Source organism: Pelodiscus sinensis, chromosome 7, assembly GCF_049634645.1.
Source record: "Pelodiscus sinensis isolate JC-2024 chromosome 7, ASM4963464v1, whole genome shotgun sequence".
Classification (NCBI taxonomy): domain Eukaryota; kingdom Metazoa; phylum Chordata; order Testudines; family Trionychidae; genus Pelodiscus; species Pelodiscus sinensis.
In genome coordinates, this window is record NC_134717.1 from 41,516,452 (window position 1) to 41,534,499 (window position 18,048).

General features: G+C 41.5%; 1 protein-coding gene and 1 long non-coding RNA gene across 3 annotated transcripts in view; one reads left to right on the top strand and one right to left on the bottom strand.

The window, feature by feature from the left end:
- HAT1 (histone acetyltransferase 1) overlaps positions 1-18,048 on the top strand; it is a 63,999-nt gene that overhangs the window by 28,450 nt on the left and 17,501 nt on the right. For both annotated transcript variants that reach the window (XM_075933628.1, XM_006138972.4), the window contains exons 5-10: positions 3,729-3,908; positions 4,165-4,286; positions 4,787-4,891; positions 5,244-5,350; positions 9,761-9,912; positions 11,923-12,039. In XM_075933628.1, the coding sequence (XP_075789743.1) occupies positions 3,729-3,908; positions 4,165-4,286; positions 4,787-4,891; positions 5,244-5,350; positions 9,761-9,912; positions 11,923-12,039 (783 nt within the window). The remainder of the gene's footprint in view (positions 1-3,728; positions 3,909-4,164; positions 4,287-4,786; positions 4,892-5,243; positions 5,351-9,760; positions 9,913-11,922; positions 12,040-18,048) is intronic.
- Positions 14,404-18,048, bottom strand: part of LOC142830192 (uncharacterized) — a 52,447-nt gene continuing 48,802 nt past the window's right edge. Inside the window, exons 3-4 of the long non-coding RNA XR_012905214.1 lie at positions 15,846-16,006; positions 14,404-14,534 (exon numbers count right to left, since the gene is read on the bottom strand). This is a non-coding gene — a long non-coding RNA (uncharacterized LOC142830192). The remainder of the gene's footprint in view (positions 14,535-15,845; positions 16,007-18,048) is intronic.

The window sequence follows — 18,048 nt, forward strand, 5'->3', positions numbered from 1 at the left end:
ATCCCTGGCTCTGCTGTTGCAAAGCCCCTTTGAAGTGCCGGAGTCCACTGATCTCCCAGCTCCACTTGTGCTGCCCCTTCGAAGTGCTGCTCTGGTGCCTTAATGGGGCAGCGCTGCATGGAGCCTGGGGTCAGCTGGAGTCTCCAGCTGACCCTGGGCTCTGCCTTGTGATGCCCTTTTGAAATGCTGCCCTGGCGCTTCCAAGGGGCAGTGCTGCATGGAGCCAGGGGTCAGCTGGAAACTCCAGCTGATCCCGGACTCCATGCAGCACTGCTCCATTGAAACGCTGATGCAGCATTTAAAAGGGAAGTTGCACGTGATTAATCACGATTGATCAAATTTTTAATTGTTTGACAGCCCTAGTTCTTGGTCTTCAGGAAGAAAGCATACTTAAAGCTTAGTCATGAGTAAAGGGAAAATGAAAATGTAGAGAACATTTTATAACTTTTTCTGGATATTTTTCAAAGACTGTTATTAACATTTATAACACGCTAGAAGATTTATCCAGTGTTGCTTGGGTCCTTAACTCAATTAATTTTTGTTTTTCTTCATTTAAATCGTTGCTCTGGAGTAGGGCTGAGGATGGAGGGGTTCAGTATGCATGGGAAAGCAGACAACCCCACCCTTCTCTCGCTGCAGCAGCTTGGGGCCAAATGAGAAGCACCTTTCCATGACCACTGCAGCTCCATGACCCCCAGATGCGGCAGGTCCGGGTTTGTCTGTCCCCTGCACTTCACAGCTCACGTGAGGAATGCAGCAGACTGTGCACTTTCCTCTCGTTTCTGACAAAGGGAAGGAGCCAGCAACCTGTACGAATTGGGGAGTGGGGGAAAGCTTCAACCCCGCCCTCCCTAAAGAGCACCAGAAGCCATTTTATGCAGAAGTTGCTTTAAATTTTCTGTAGATTTCCCCCCCCCCCCCCCCCCCCCGTGGTGATAGCTGATGACTGCTCCCATGATCCTATTCAAATAGCTTTGGGTGTCGTCTTAATTTCAGTAGCGTAAAGAGTTGTAGTATCCTTACCATCAGTGCCGAGTCACATGCAGATGTTTCCTGCTGTTATTGTTTGGAGTACATGGGAGGGAATTCACACTCTCAAACATACGTGTTAAGCACAATGAATCAACAAATAGCTAATGGATCGTACTGAACATAATCATTCTTATTTCTAGAATTTGTGTATATGTACTGTGAGGAGTTACTGTAAACATTCACTGAACAGATGATTGTATTTCTATTTTGTGGTATTTTTCCAGAAATAACAAATTTTATTGTAAATGTTGATTTGCAGTTTTCTGAATTTTGTCAGCTTGTGCAAACATAAGCACTTTAATACGTAGTTCACCAAGCATGACTTTACCATTTCCATTTTATGGCTAGATAAATAGGTTGTGGAAAAATAATAACACTATTAATGTTAATACACATGCACTCTGTTGTATTGTTCTATTGTTATTAAACTACATTGTGTTGATCTTTAAAAATGCATAATTTTTGTTTTGCCTCATCCATTATTCAATTAAATTATTGGTTCCAGGGAAAAAATATTATCAAATACTGCTTTAGAGAGAACAGAAATGGTTCTAATAAATGCAGTTCTTTGTCTTGAGAATGAAATGTATGCAAAGAATGATGTATGTATTTAAAATAGGCTCCTAGACAAAGTATTGTAGAGCTATATCTTAACTGGTTAATAGCTCTTTTTATAGATATAAAGCAAGTTAAATATAAATGTTGGTAGTACCAAACCATTGAGAATAAAACTTGTTTGTGCTGAACTCCATCCAGGGTTTCTGTCTTAAAAATCCAACTGAATGATGATAAAGTGCTATTCATTTGCAGGTGCATTACTTCTACTTAAGGGACTGTGGTTGAAAGGACAGGAATTAGTAGCATGTTGTATTAGCCTTTTGTAGTGTATTTTGTCCTAAGCATCTTAATTTCCCTGTTTTGAATGCTAAGTAGCAAGGGTCTTGGTTTAGAACTAATACCCATCATGCATGTAAACTGTGTGAAAGAGCTGCTTAGTAAGTTAACACAGTGTTCTTGTGTCAGTCCTTGTGGAAATAGATACAATACAAACATTACAGCTGAACTCACGGCAAACTCCATTAAGTAAAAACCTGGGTTCATTGTTCAGATGAAAGTTTGAATAGAATGTAAGCTCATTTTGTTGAATGTAATGTCAGGCTTTTAGGAGTTGTATTGAGGGGTTAGGTTTTTGTTAAGTTGAGACCAATTCATTAAGTTTTATTGCCTGGTGAGAAGCAGTAATGCGTTATTGTGAAAGTTCATCAAATATTCATGGTTAAAGAGAAGTAGTAAATGTATTCAATCAAGTGGTCTTTTGGGGGGTTGAAAAGGATTATGAAGTCTGCTCAGCTGATAGCCTGTAACACTCACTCTGGTTATTTAACAAGAGTAATTTGAATCTCTGAATTAAAATTTGCTCTTAAGGCTTGTCTCTCCCTTTCTCCCATTTTGAGGTTACAAATCCAAGTTGTTGAAAATTGTTGTTACATTTCCATGTAATATATTGTCTCAAATTTAATTTTTTAAAAATATTTTGGCTAGGAGATAGGCTCTTTTTTCCCATTTGTTGTGATTACTGTGGTTGGTCCTTTAGACATGCATTTCAAGTGTGTGTGGCGGGGGGAAGCTGTCACTCCCTCTTACTAGGACTGCCATTTTCTCAGTTACCTCCCTCCCTATGCCTTTTGCTGGCTGCCTTTGCTTGGCAAATGCAGTATCATGGAAGAGCACACCGCAGTCAGTACGGTTTCAAAGATTTGCTAGCTGAAGAAAGTCTTAAGGAACAGTAAGGAAAGCCAATGTCTTACTTGGAAGAGTTACTGCACCACATCCATCACGTACTGGCAAATGGGAAAGCAGAAATTCCAGTGTGTCTCCAAATTCACAGCCTCCCTTTTATCCCGCCATCTTTATTGGTGTTCATCAGTACAGTATTGTCTCTCTCAATGGAGTAGACATTCAAAATTGAGCTATCCAAAAATTCCCTTACTAGTTAACAGCTTAGAGGACTTACCTCTTCTCCCCTCCTCCCCCCCCTGCAACAATTCCAGTCTTCCCCATTTCACATCATTACCCTCTGGGCATATATTATAGCTATAATCAGACAGTGACTAGCCCAAACTTTCTTTGAGCCCTTTAATGCTCCTGCTTCATCAGCCACAAGGGTCACTATTAAGCAATGAAAGGCATTGCACTCGTTTACCCTTGTACTGAGTACTCCTCCTGAAATCAGACAAGTCTTAGCAACTTTCCTTTTTATCTTGGCATACAGGTTGAACCTCTCTAATCCAGAATTCTCTCATATAGAAACATCCATCGTCCAGAATTATTTTAATTAGCCAGTTGGACACACTTTTCATTCTCGCAGTTCCATATAGTTTGTTTACAGCCATCAGTCCTAGCTCTCCGCATTCTGTGCTGTTATTTAGGTCTAATTTACCCGTAAATGTACTCTTAACAGCACAGTAAGCAGTGGAAGTGTTGGTAATGCTGCTAGACAATATTGACCTCTCATAATCCAGAAAAATCTCTTTCTGATCTGGTCAGGTCCCAAGGGTTCCAGACCAGAGTGGTTCAACCTGTACTTTTTACAATAACTTGTTTTTTCTAATAGAACTATGCTTTCATAATATTGTGTATGGAAGTTCACTTTTGATTTTTTTTTTCTGTGTCTTTCTTGCTCTTTTATTCTGTAGGCAGATGATGTGGAAAGTAAAATTAGAAAAATCATCCCTCCTGGGTTTTGCACAAGTACAGATGACTTTGTGTCTTTGTTGGAAAAGGAGGTTAATTTTAAGCCCTTTGGAACATTACTACACACATATTCAGTTCATAATGAGGAAGCAGGAGAAGACATAACATATCAAATATATCAGGTATGAAAAAAAATTAAATAGATTCTTTAGGGCAAACAGATACAACTTGGTTTATTAGTGATGTATTTTTCTGATGTTACAACTGTAGCATATAAGAATTATTATTTTACAAAATCTTTTTTCACTGTGCGTCTAGTTGAACTGGAGTATTCCACTTATAAATATTTTCCCACAGGAGTATTTAATTGTATTCTGCAGGCTTTCTCTTTTGCCTCGATGATGAGTTTCACCTGACTTCTCCTGGCTTTTTCCCTAGGCTGACATGACATGTCCAGGCTTTCGAGACTATCATGAAAGGCTTCAGACCTTCTTGATGTGGTTTATTGAAACTGCTAGCTTTATTGACGTGGATGATGAAAGATGGAACTACTTTCTAGTGTAAGTACAGTTCTAAAGCAACAGTGGAACTTATTACCTCCACAAAGCCTGCATTTTAATTGTGGCTGGCCAATTATTGGGACAGTATAATGATATTTTTCCCAGGAAAGAAAAACCATTGTTTATTAGGCTTGAGGTTTTCTCCATTATGCTTTAGGAGACCTTGAGAATAGAGCTGAATTAAATGCTGTTGTCCGTTAGAGCCCTGAATGTAGGCTTAAACAGTAAAATGAGCTTTGCCTGTGTTTTCTTTTACTTGCCACCTATTCATCTTTATAATAGGCAAGTGCACTAAAGTGCTGTAAAGAGGCCTGATTTATCCAAGTTGCTGCACACCAATTAAGTGAATTGTACATTCAGAACATAGCAGGTGTACCCATTGGGCCCTCACAGAGTAGCTTGCTGACACTGAAAATTCAGTTGGAGAATGGAAAAGAAAATGGACACTGCATGGGAGCGCGACTGTAATTGACCTGCTTGGCTTTCTGTTTTATCTGCAGATTTGAGAAGTATAATAAGGATGGAGCTACGCTCTTTGCGACCGTAGGCTACATGACAGTCTATAATTACTATGTGTACCCAGACAAAACCCGGCCACGTGTAAGGTAATTGGCAGCATAACACGTGCCTTCCCTTTTATTTCAGAAGAGGGAACTGCTGAAGTTCCCAATACTTGTTTATAATGGTGTTGATTTGTGGTTTTTGTTTTGTTTTGTTTTTTAACTATTATTAGTTGGCTGTGCACTGATTGTCGCCCTCTGGAGCAGGGTGGAATCTCCAACCAGTTTTGAATATTTTAGCAATTTTTTTAAAAAAAATTGTATGTTTTAGTCCATAAATCACCATAAGCTTAAATCTTTAAATAAAAAGATGAAATGCAACATATTTGAATGTTTAAATTGTGCTGTTTGCTACTTAAGTCTCCTTTTAATTTTAAAATATCCTTCCTGCCTATAGCCAGATGCTGATATTGCCTCCATTCCAAGGAGAAGGCCATGGTGCTCAGCTTTTTGAAACTGTTCACAGATACTATATGTCTTCTCCAACAGTGCTTGATATAACAGGTATGTGAATGCTCATTTTATTAGAGATGTGAATTCAATTAAACAAAATTTGGAGCATTTGCTGCCTGTTAGCCTACAGCCTAATTTTTTTTCTTCTGCCAGAATAAAATGGTCTTTTGAAGATTTAGCTTCAGTTTACTTCAGGGTTAATATTACCCTGTTTTACAGAAGAACTGCATATAATGCAACTCTTTAAATCCTTTACTTACTGAGAGCAGCACACCAGGAAAATCCAATCCCTGGCATGAAAGGATTACCAGTTAATTAGCTATTTTATTGTGAGGTACACAGCTGAGTTTGCCAAGAGATTGAGCTTTCTTAAACTCCTTGAAGAGCTTGCTCTTTTAAACAATACAGCAAATCAGAAAATATATTAATGGTAAAATATTCATGTTTAATGTGAAGGCCAAAGTTTTTCAAGCACTGGAAACATATACAGCAATCCTGTGTCCCAGGAGCATGGGTAGTAGACTGATTGCAGATCCACATGAAGTCAATAGTGATCTTGCATGAATATCTGAAAAATATTAATGGGATTGGAGGGTAGAGAAGAAAGATAAAGAATATAAAGAAAAGAGGTATATGCTAAGTGGAATATTTTATACTGTAAAATGTATATCTAATTTCCTGATAATGTGAAATGCTGTAATTTCTAGTTACACAATAAAATCTGTCATATGATTCATTAAATCTGATTATGACAAAGCAAATGAAACGTCTGACAAAAAATGATCTGTATCACGTTACATAAGAAAACTAGGATTTAAAAGGCAAGGAAGTGACCAGTCTCTGGTATTCTTACCCAGTAAAACTTTTCCAAAATGGATTTTTAATTGCCCTGTGGAATAATCTGCTAGGAACCGTGGTGTTTTCTACACAGTGTATAAAAGGTACAGAGAGAGAGATTCATCTTTTCATTTATTTCTTATGGTCACTGAGGGGAAAAATTATGCTTGTCCAACTAGGGATGTAAAATACTGGTTAATTAGGTTAACCTAACATTTAACTGCTTAATGTTAACTGACTAAAGCAGGATCCAAATCTGGGACAGCTCCTGCCCAGCTGGGACAGCCCCTGTGGGGCTCCCATCCCCATTCCCACACTAGCTGCCTCCCAGCCCCTGCCAGAGTGGCTCCTTTATGGGTCGGGCCCGGGCTCTTCCTGGATAGAGGCTGCTCCAGACTCCAGAGCAGGCCCTGACTGTGGGGTGCCTGGGGCCACCATAGACAGAGGCTGTTCCACATGCCAGAGCAGACTCTGTCCATGGCAGGGAATTATGGATGGCATCTAAAAGTATAAGATGGATAACTGAGGTGTCTCACTCAGTGAGAAGCACAAGATAATGTGAATTTATAAAATTGTTGCTTGATTGGAGTGAGTTGGAAATAGGGATGTAAAATACTGTTTAATTAGTTAACCAGTGAAACGGAGGTGTGGGGAGCTGGAGTGGGCCCCTGTCCACCATGGAGTCAGCAGGCTTTTGTGGAATTAAAGGGGGCCTGTACAGGCGCGCAGCTGGGAGCTGGCAGCCCTTCTTCTGCCTCCCCCTCAACCCCAGCTACTGGTCCTCCCCTTCCCTGCATGAGCCTGCCAACTCTTGCTTATCAAGTACAATAAACTTCCGATAATACGGCACCTTTAGGACCCAGGGGGAGCCGGATTATCAGATATGCCGGACTATCAGAAGGAGGGGCTAGGAGGGGTCTGGGATGGGGTGAGAGGGATGCCACACCACACCCCTCCTAGCCCCCTTTTCCGATAGTCCGGCTCTGCCCCAGGCGTCCCCATTCAGCCGCTGCTGGTCAGTTTCAGCAGCAGCTGAATCGGGGACGCCTGCAGCAGAGCAGCTGGGGTGCTGCCGGGTTGGTCCGGTAGAGCTGCCCCATGGTGCTATGAGACTAACCCGGCAGCACCCCAGCTGCTCTTAGGGTCGCTTGGGACAGAGCAGCCGGGGTGCTGCTGGGTTGCTCCCGCAGTGCCGAGGAGCGGTGCTACGGGACCAACCTGACAGCACCCCAGCTGCTCTGCTCCAAGCATCCCCAAGAGCAGCTGGGGTGCTGCCGTGTTGGTCCTGCAGCCCTAGGGGCAGCGCTATGGGACCAACCTAGCAGCGCCCCAGCTGCTCTGCCCCCGGCTTCCTCGATTCAGCTGCTGGTCAGTTTCATCAGTGGCTGAATCGGGGAAGCCAGGCGCAGAGCAGCTCCAGTTGTCCGGCTGCCCCGAGCACTTCCGGGTTCCTGATGGTGCCGGACCATCAGGAGTGCGGGAGCATTGGACGCTGGACTAATGGAGTTTTACTGTAACTGGTCACCTATTCACATCCCTAGCTGAAAGCAGTTAAATTATCTTCATTTTGCATATATGTTTTAGCTGGACTTGGCATTTTTTGTCAATAGTTAATTTCTACATTTAGTTTCAGGCACAGAAGCTTGGTTCTAAGTTGTAATCCTGGCCCATGTAAGTGAAATGTATTCAACAGCGTTCATTATGCAAGAACTACTCACCGTTTGTTGTGTTGCTCTAATTCACCCGTTCCTCCTTTACTTTCATTTTAAAAATCAGTCCCCAGTTTTTACTTTAATCACAAATGAATTCTAGTGCATGTCCTCATGCCTTCTTTGAAGGATAGGCTCATAAGGCTCACAATACAAATATGGAAATTAGTCTGCCAAGTTGATATACTTTAACTGTTATTGATCAGAGGCCTTCTCACCTCTTCTGCCAAGAAAATAACTAGCCAATTGTGCAGTACTGTATGTGTGATAGAAAAACTGTTGTGATCTTGTTTTTGTGGTCAGTTTATGCCCTGAAGCCTGGCACTTGATTATCCTTAAATCACAAGTGTTAAGGATCAGATGTTTATTGGCCCTTTTAAAAATCCAATTATGTGAATCTGGCTGTCTGTAGCACTGAATTCCACAAGTTAGAGATTAAAAGTAGCTCCCAGGATCTGGGGAGCCCACTGTTTCTTTCAGATAAACTTTTTGTCAGAGACCTATCTATGAAGATTTAATAAGGGGAGTAAAAGCTGTCGGCAGTGGTTTTTATAAACATTTCCTGCTGAGTAGTTCATAGGTGAGGATAAGTATGCACAAATGACTTCATGCTGGTTTGCATTGTAGTTGATTCATGTCTTTTAAGTTTCCTTCCCACCTCCTTCTCCCAGTAGCTCTCCAGTATTGTGATTTGAATACAGTTAACTCCTTTTGCTTACTGAGAAGCATGTATCATGATAAACTATCAGTTTCCAAATAAAATATCACTAATAGCGAGTCATTAATGTATTCTTAGAATCTCACAGCAGGTTTTTCCATTTGTTATCCTTCATTGAAATGCAGTAGGTGCGTTCCTGTCTGTATCACTAGAGGTGCTTGAATATCCTATCATGTCCAAAGGTATAATGAAAAAAAAGCCAGAGTGTTATGATTGTTAATTATGTGGTAGATTAATAAATATCTAAAAAGTTCAGGCTGGATTTAATAAATAATTTCAACAATTTGAAGCCTGATCTACACTTACTGTATAGGGTAAATCAGACTTCAAATTATCTCAAACATTTTTAAAAAAATTTAATGTAAGTCATCATACATCAACCGAATTATGTCACTGTATACACTACAGCTTTATCCATTTATGTAAGTGCCTTCTACAGTAATAACTTCACTTCCATGAGCCACATGGGGCTTATGTTATGCTACCCACACTGTCTGTGTAGATATTGCATTCTTTACATTGGCTGTTGGCTATGTTGTCAGTTTCACAGCTTTCTGCTCCTTGCAGCTTTTACTATTTTTCTAAAGCTGACATTTTATAATTGGTGAATTTTGGAGGTTGTTTTTACTCAGTGTTGTCCAATTCTTATGACTTGTACTATAAGAACTGTCCTTAAATTGCAAAGCATCGTCATACTCCAACATTGGGAAGCAGACTCTACTGAATTTACAGGAAGGAGTAACTGATATAAATTTGGTCCAGCCCACCTTTTAGTCCCTTACATATTACAATACACTTGATAAGGAAAATCACCCAATGAACTCCTACAAAATAGGTTCTGTGGGGTAGAAGGAGAGTTAAATTTGAAATTAGTCTTCAATTCTCACTTTCTTTTTCTGAGGATATAGCTGAATGTGTTAAGATGTTGTATACTAGGTCTTTTAGACATAATTTTGCTTTAAATATGTAAGAATTTATGACCATCTGTGATCTTTTAAAAACTTATCTTATTTAAATAGGTTTATATTATGGCTATGCCCAAAATATGGGTGAATATTGAAGTAGTTACTTATACTTTTGGTTTTGTGTTTTAAGGATGTTTGTTCTTATCTTTAGTTTCCCAAAGGAACAGATGCTTGAAGAAAGAACAGATTATAGACAATTCATAATTATTGTATAGTTCTATATTTTTTCCAGCTGAAGATCCATCTGACAACTACGTGAAGCTCAGAGACTTTGTACTTGTGAAGCTCTGTCAAGATCTGCATTGCTTTTTGCCAGAGAAGCTAATGCAAGGATTCAGTCAAGAAATGCTGACAGAGGCTCAACAGAAACTGAAAATAAATAAGGTATTTTAAAATCTGTAATGGCATTCTTACGCCTAATCTAATCAAATTTAGTGCTTAGTATTCACTGGGTTTCACAAACATAGTTACTCTGCTCTTAAAGTTTCTAACCCATGTCTCCCACTTTACACACATCATTTCTGGAGTGCATTTAGAAATGAAGTATTTCCTAGCTTATTGTGACGCTATAAAAATATTTTTCTTTCCTACAGTACTTTGATACTTTATCATTATTAGTATTTGGGTATAAGACATTACTGGAAGAAACTGTTTATATAGCTGAAATATGTTTTAAATAGATATATAATAGTTTTTGCTACATTTTTATATTCTATTAAGACACATTGTAAGCTGTGACAGAACTCAAGACTGAAATTAAGCTCCTTATAAAGTGTTAAAACTCTGCAGGAGCAGAGTTGCTTAGGAGTTCTGCTTCTTCCCCTCATTTTTCCTGGATACTCTGATTTATCAAACCTCTGATTTTATGAAAGCCTTAAAAATACCGAAAGTAAAAAAGAAAGTATACCCATATTTTACATAGGAAAAACAACATCGTGCCGTAAGGGGAGAGCAGGTGTACAGATCTCTTGCGTGTCAGTGGGACATTGCATTTGAATGGATAAACATTTAAATGACAACTTACCTAAACAGGTAGAAATAGTACACGTATCAAAGGCTCCATTTCTGTTTAAAGAATGTACAATAAAGGCAGAATGTACGGGCTTTTTAATTTTGAAAATCTGTAACTTGATTGTAAATATTTTGTAGATTTGTGAGGCTTAGAGGGGTAATTTTGCTTTAATACTCATTCTGAGTAAAGACATTTTTAACTTACTACTTAGGTTAATAAGTCTGTAGTTATCCAGTTCTTATGTCTTGTACTATAAAAACCACTTTAAATTTCAAAAAATTGTCATAATAGTCCAGACATTCGGAGGCAGACACACTTAGTTTTAAAACAAAGCGGAACTGAGGTTAATATTTGGTCTAACCAACCTTTTAGTCCCCTACATATTACAACACACAAGTTCTCAAAAGCTGTAGATTAGATGAAACAGTTATGAAATGATATAATGGCAGACACAAATCTGAATTTTTTTTGTGAATTTAGTTAAATACAATTGAATCACTACCTTGATTTGCTCCACTTTACTGGTTTGGAGACTTTGTCCTATTCATCCTCCTCAGCTCATAAATAGTTTAATTTAAAAAATGCTGTACCATGCTTAGATACAAAACTGAGAAGGTAGCTTTAAGGAAAGAAGCATGGAGCAGCTCCAGATTAGCAGTCGAACCCCAGTATTCTAAATTGCTCACCAACAGACCAGTCCCAAACTGTTTTACCAATTCTGGCTGCAGGATTTCTGCCCAGCCTTAGTGATTCTTGGCATAATCCTTAGCATCTAAGTAATGCTGCTTCTGAAGTGCCACTGCATCTGGTACAAAGGATTTTGGGGTGCATTGGAGGCATTGGTTGCATAGGGAGAATTATTTTAGAAGAAACACTGGTAGAAAACTGGGCGGTCTGCAAACTTGTTAGGAACAGGTTACCTGAAAAGCATCACCCTGCTGAAGCATCAGTTGCTGGCTTGGCTGGGCTGCAGCAGTCTCTTCTTCCTCACCTGAAGCAGTCAGGTCACTGCTCTAGTCCGACTTGGCTGGAGCAGCTCCCTGCTTCTAGTGTGGTAGAGTGAGCCTGGCTTGGCCCAAGCAGCCCCTGCCTGTGGCCTGGAGGGCTGGACCCAGTCTGGCCAGAGCAGCCTGCGGTGCAGACATTCCTTTTAACTGGGATGTTAACATTTTAACTGGGATTTTACATTCCTAATTAGGAAATACCAAAAAAGCAACAAAGTGATTGGGGGTGGATGACGTGTCCTTTAAATATCTTGTGATATGTATTTCATGTTAAGCAAAATAATTGACTCTGTAGCATTTTCTTGTCTTTTCATTTCTTAATAAGCTTGAAAATTATAACATCATTATTCATACTGTTCTTTTTTTCCTTTTTATTAGCAACACACAAGACGGGTTTATGAAATTCTCCGATTGCGTGCAACAGACATGGGTGATCCAGAGCAGTCCAAAGGCTATAGGTTGGATGTCAAAAAAAGATTGATTGGCCCATATAAGGTATGTGTGACTTCTTTTAATCCAGCATTAATTAAACGTGGTTTTTGCTTTATTTATATTTTTATTTATTTAAAATATACAGCTGATGCAAGTTATGTTATGCAGAATGAAAGTGATCTTTACCCAAATATACAGCATTTTTATTGCCTAGTTGTATTTTTTTATACTGCCATGCTGAAGATCTTATTTTACATTAGCATATAAAGTCTGAAATACCTCTGAAAATTGCAACTTTTTGGGTATTTCTAATATAACATTTAGTTCTGTTGCATTATTTAAATGATGTTTTGACGCCTCTAGTCAGAGAATTAAGATAGCAGTGCCATCAGTAGGCTGCACACGCAGGGCAGCCAGTTGCTACTCCACATACACAACCAACTGTCCCTTCAGTTCCTTCTTTGCCGCTTTTGGCTTCAGTTGGAACCCAGGAGTTGCCCTCAATGATGTATTACATTATAGTTAGTTAGAAGGTTAGATAGTTGTTAGGGTTTTTTTGTAAAATTGTTCTCGTAGTTTCACTGATAGATTTAAAAAAAAAAATCCTGTTCCCACTTTCATGGCAGTTATGTTTGGGATTCCTAGATCCCAGGATTTAAAAGTGCCTGGAGGCTTTCCATCCTAGTATCAGATGGACGCTCTCAGTGCATCTGGTGCCTGGGTCAGGCACACTCAACCAGCAAGTGCCAGCATTGCAAGCAGCTCACAGCATGGACAAGAAAGGCCAGGGAGCTACAATTTAAACTCCTGCTCCTGGAAAACTCATGCCTCACCAGCTTCGGACCTGTATCACACTACACCTCCCAGACAACCATCTCTGATGGCAGTGTTAGAGAAAGCAGCTCCCTCAGGGTCGAGCTCCACAGTCTCAGCCGTGGCACAGTCCTCGAAGCGCTCTCTTCTTTGCGGTGTAATTTCCACTTTGAGAAAGTGCTCTCTGCGTAAGAAAACGCCATCAGCACCGGCAGCACCCAAGGTTCTGGATTAGGAGGCACGTTTGGCACAGAGATGTCTCAAGGAGCTAAAGACCCGGCATGGTTCAGCTCTGTGGTGCCTACCAAGGAAAAGTCTAAATTGGCACTGACACACACTTCATCAGCTCCAAAAAAGCCACGCTCTATTTTGGCACCGAGCTCCCCCATGCTGCCGCCTGCATTCTGTTGAAAGAATCCAAGCACTCTGCACTGCCTGTGCAGCAGACTGCACCAACACCTTCCTTGGCACCGACCCCCCCTCAGTATCACAGTCTTTCATCACCATTGAAGATCTCTTGGTTACCTTGACACTGGATACACCATTTTATGGCACCAACAGCACCTCAACTACATCTCGCTTCAGCCTATTGGCCACACCAGCTAGAGCAGCACCTCAACTCTCCAGCAATTAAGAGGAAGAGTCCTCTGTGGATCTCCACACTCCCCGGTACTCTTCCCCAAAGCCAGCCTAGCAGCCCCTTTAGTGGCAGCCTACACAGTGGCTACTCCTGCTGATGTCAGTACCATCAAATTGGCTGTATTGGGTCCCATGAATCCCAGCAGCCTCAGCCTATTCCACAGTCTGTCCCTTCTTACAGACCATAGGCTTCTTCAGCACAATCACTTGATCAGTCTGTACTGGAGAGGACCCTGAGGCAACCGAGGAAGAGATGACAGATAACGCTCCTCCACCTACACACATTTCTTCTTCACCCAATGACTGTCATGCACTCTGCCACCATCTTCAGGGAATGATTTTAGGTCCTTTCAAGAGCTGTATAAGAAGGTAGCAGATTCTAGAAGTCTCTCTAGTTAACTTACCAGAGATTCAGCACAGACTCACAAAGATTTTGCATGCCTCCCCCACTCCCAAGCTGGCTTTGCCTATGAACCTAGCCCTGATGGACCCAGCTAAGACCACAAGACAGACACCAGCCCCCATCCCTCCTATCTGCAAGATGTCAGAGAAGAAGTATTAAATGTAGCACCTTAGGGTAAAGACTACTTATTTTCTTATCCCAGTCCAAACTCCTTAGTTGTAGAGGAGGTGAACCAAAGCAAGAATGTTGCATGCACTGCACCCTGTGATAGGGATTGGAAGCAGCTGGATTTATTCGGGAGGAAAGTATACTTGTCAGCCCTCCAGTTCAGGATTGCAAATCATGCTGCCTTTCTTGCCAAATACAAACATAATGTGTTTGAGCAAATGTCATCTTTTATTGAACTTTTACCAGACAATTAGAGAGAACAATACAAGGCAAATTAGTGAAGGAGCTCTTATTTTGCGTACCACACTACAGGCCACACTGGATTCAGAGGATACAGTGGCACAGTCTATCTCCACCACTGTAGTTGTGCAGTGAAAATCCTGGCTACACATATCAAGGTTCCCCAGGAAAGTCCAAGTGACAGCAGCAGACCTGCCATTCGAAGGCTCCAAACTATTCGCCGAGTCCACTGATGCATTTCTCCATATGTTGAAGGATTCCTGGTCTACCTTCAAAATCTTAGGAATACACGTGCCTGGAACCAAGCGAAATTCTTTACACAGAGATATAAGAACACTCGGTTCACTCACCCGGAAAGGCAATACTATAATAGGCATAGGCAGTGCCAGACTAGGCGCAGACAACCCATAGAACAGCCATCAACTTCCCAACTTTCAACAGTGAGACCAACTTTTTGAAGAGCTGGTCAAGGGCACAACGGCCCCGATCTCTCAAGCACCATCTGAACTGGGGATGTTAGCTGTCACTTAACTGAATAGTTGACTAGCTGCATGAATTCTTAGCAGTTAGTCGATGATTCTGTAGTCCCCATGGGTGGGACCAGCAGCCAGTGCAATCTGACTCCATTCCTGGGGACCCTCCTGCTACCCTGTGCTGCTGCCTCTCTATCAGAGGCAGCAGTGCAGGATTCCAGGCAGGAGCTAGTCTGAGGAGAACCAGTTTAAAAAACAGCTCCCCTGACGGACTGGCTGCCTGCCACCTCATGTTGCTGCTTTTGATACAGACGCAGCAGCACAGCGTACCAGCAGTCTCTGCAAGATGTGCAACAGCCTCTGCCTGTGGTGAGCCTGTGCCTGCCACAGGCAGTGGCTGCTTCACCGCAACCTCCCCCCACCCACCCTGATAGAGGCAGCAGTGGGGGGGGGGGAGCAGTTGGCTCCCCCCAGCACTAGCTCCTGCTTCCCCCCCCCCCCCGCCTCTCACTACAGAGGCAGCAAAGGGTGGGAATGCAAGTAGTTGATTAGATTGACTACTTGTTCAAATCCCTAATCTGAATGTTGCTATACTGTTTGACAACTGTCTAACATTCTTCCTTCTACGCAGCCTGGAATACCATCACATCAGACAAATGAGTGCTAGAGATTGTACAGACCAGTTATTGCCTCCCCTTTTCATCTGCCCCGCCTACCCCCCAATCCAGTCCCTCTTCAGGGGCCCATCTCAGGAAATTGTTCTCATGCAATAACAGAACCCACCTGTTGCAACTTTGTGGCAACAGTTCCACACTATCACTAGGGAATCTGGTATTGGCCACTGTCAGCAGACAGGATACTGGGCTAGGTGGATCTTTGATCTGACCCCATATGGCTGTTCTTATCACAGGGGAAAGGGATTTTATTCCCACTATTTTCTTAGAACTAAAAAAACCCAAGAGGATAGAGTCCCATTCTCGACCTATGCAACCTCAATAATTTGCATGCAGTGTTTCTAGATGGTAACCTTAGCTACAATAATCCATGCCTTGGAGAAGGGAGACTGGTTGTCGACCTTCAAACTACAAGATATATATTTTCAGAGCTCAGTACACCCAGCATACGAAAGATACCTGGAGTTTGCAGTTCACAATTGCCACAGAGTCCTCCGATTTGGTCTGTTCACAGCCCCTTGAGTATTTTCCAAAGTCCTAGCAGTGGCAACAGCACATCTCCATAGACTATGAGTGATCATTTTTCCATAAAGGGACAATTGCCTTTTGAAAGGTTCAACCTGCAAGAACACGGAATGAGTTGTCAACATCACCAGAAAGCAAGAACAGTATCATGGTGGACAAACTCAGCAGATACTTTGCCTTAAATCATGAATGGAAGATCTATACCACTATTCTGATCCCTGTATTCAAATGTTGGGGATACCGAACAATAAACATAGTCACAATCAGCCAATAACAAATGCCCACAGTTTTGCTCCTGAGCAGGCATAGGCCCTCAATCCTTAGGGGATGCTTTCACAATAAAATGGGACATATTCCTCATGTACGCTTTTCCACCATTACCATTTCTCCATCATATACATCTCAACATTAACAGCACAAAGCCAGTCTTTTTAATAGCACCCAGGTAGCCCAGACAGACTTGGTATCCTTATCTCCTTCAGATGTCGACTGACTCCATGGCATTTTCCATCGCTCCCACATCTCCTAAAACAGAACAATGATCATCTGTGCCACCTGAACATACAGACTCTACATCTCCAGATGTTGCTCCATGTTGGCTCACATTTGATAGAGGCATCTTGCTCTGCACCCATATAAGAAATCCTTCTGAAACGTCCCAGGCTGAGGGAAGGGGGATTGGATTAGAGCAGGGAGGCTAGAAGTGCCTGGCTGTGGGGGAGGGAAGAGACATTGGATTAGAGCAGGAGAGGAGAGGAGTGCCTGGCTCTGGGAGGAGAAGAGGGGATGGTGCAGAATAAGGCAGCCAACACAGATGTCATATTTAAATTCCAGGACCAAAAAAAAAAAATATCAGCATTTACCTGGTTTACACTGGGTTCTTTTAAAGAAAATTCAAAGGCTGTTGTTTGCCAGTCTGAAACAATTATTCTGAGATATGAGTCTCCCTCTTATTGTTTTTGAACCTCTCATATATGCAGTCTGGGACAGACCTGAATTTTTAGAACTTTAAAAAAAGCCATAATCTTCATAAGTTTATAAAAAAAAAAAAAAAAAAAAGAGGAAACCCTACCAGAGATCAACAAGCTGGAGTGAAACAGGCACTTCAAGTTGTGCTAGTTTACTTCTCAGTTCAGTTTAATTTTAAAAAACTCACAGGACATAATAGGGCAGTAGTGTTAAATTTAAAATACATGATAGGGATGCTTTTTTTTTTTTTTTTTTTTTTTTTTTAATAGTGAGAGAATATTATTGTATTTTAAAGGTTGGGGTTTTTTTTTTTATGTGATGTTTGTCCCTTGTCAAGTTCTCTGGAGATCTATGGTCTGGCTGTGAATTTTTTAAGTGACTAGAGACTTTCTTATTGGTTTTTTGTCCACATGTCCTGTAATGTTGTTTTTATCACTACATTTTGTGTACTATAGACAGATATATAATACATGGCTCTTTGCACTCTATCCACTGCTATTTTGACTCTTCGTCTCTAGCTGGTTGGCCACCTATGGCATATGGGGTGGCAGCGGGATCTATAATGCCACAGCAGGCATTCCAGTGCTTGGGGGGGGGGGGACGCCGAGCTTTAGGAGGCAGGATTCAGGCAAGCTGGGGGCTGCATCCAGCCCTCGGGCCTTAGGTTCCCCACCCTTGCTTTAAAGGTACATTTGGCTGCAATAACTGCATTTCATCTTTCTATAGAAGATGGCGGTCTTCACTTATCACACCATCAAGTACTTTATTAAGGGTATCCAAGATACTTACCCACCCATAAAGAACCCAGCTCCAACCTGGGACCTCAACTTAGTGCCAACAAGATTAACAGGCAAACCATTTGAAGCTCTGGCCACTTGTTCAATGTTACACTTATCCATGAAGATGGCCTTCCTCATAGCCATCACTTTAGCAAGAAGAGTCGGCAAGCTTGGGACTCTTATGGCAGACTTCCTCTCATTCTTAAAGACACAGCCATTCTTTGCCCACACTCCCAAGTTCCTCCTGAAAGTACCTCTTTCCATTGTAATTAAACTATATACTTAGCTGTTTTTCCCCAAAAAACTTCACACGGACAACAGGAAGCAGCCTTGCACATGATAGATGTCTGCAGGGCAATCACTCTTACGTAGAAAAAACTATGCCATTT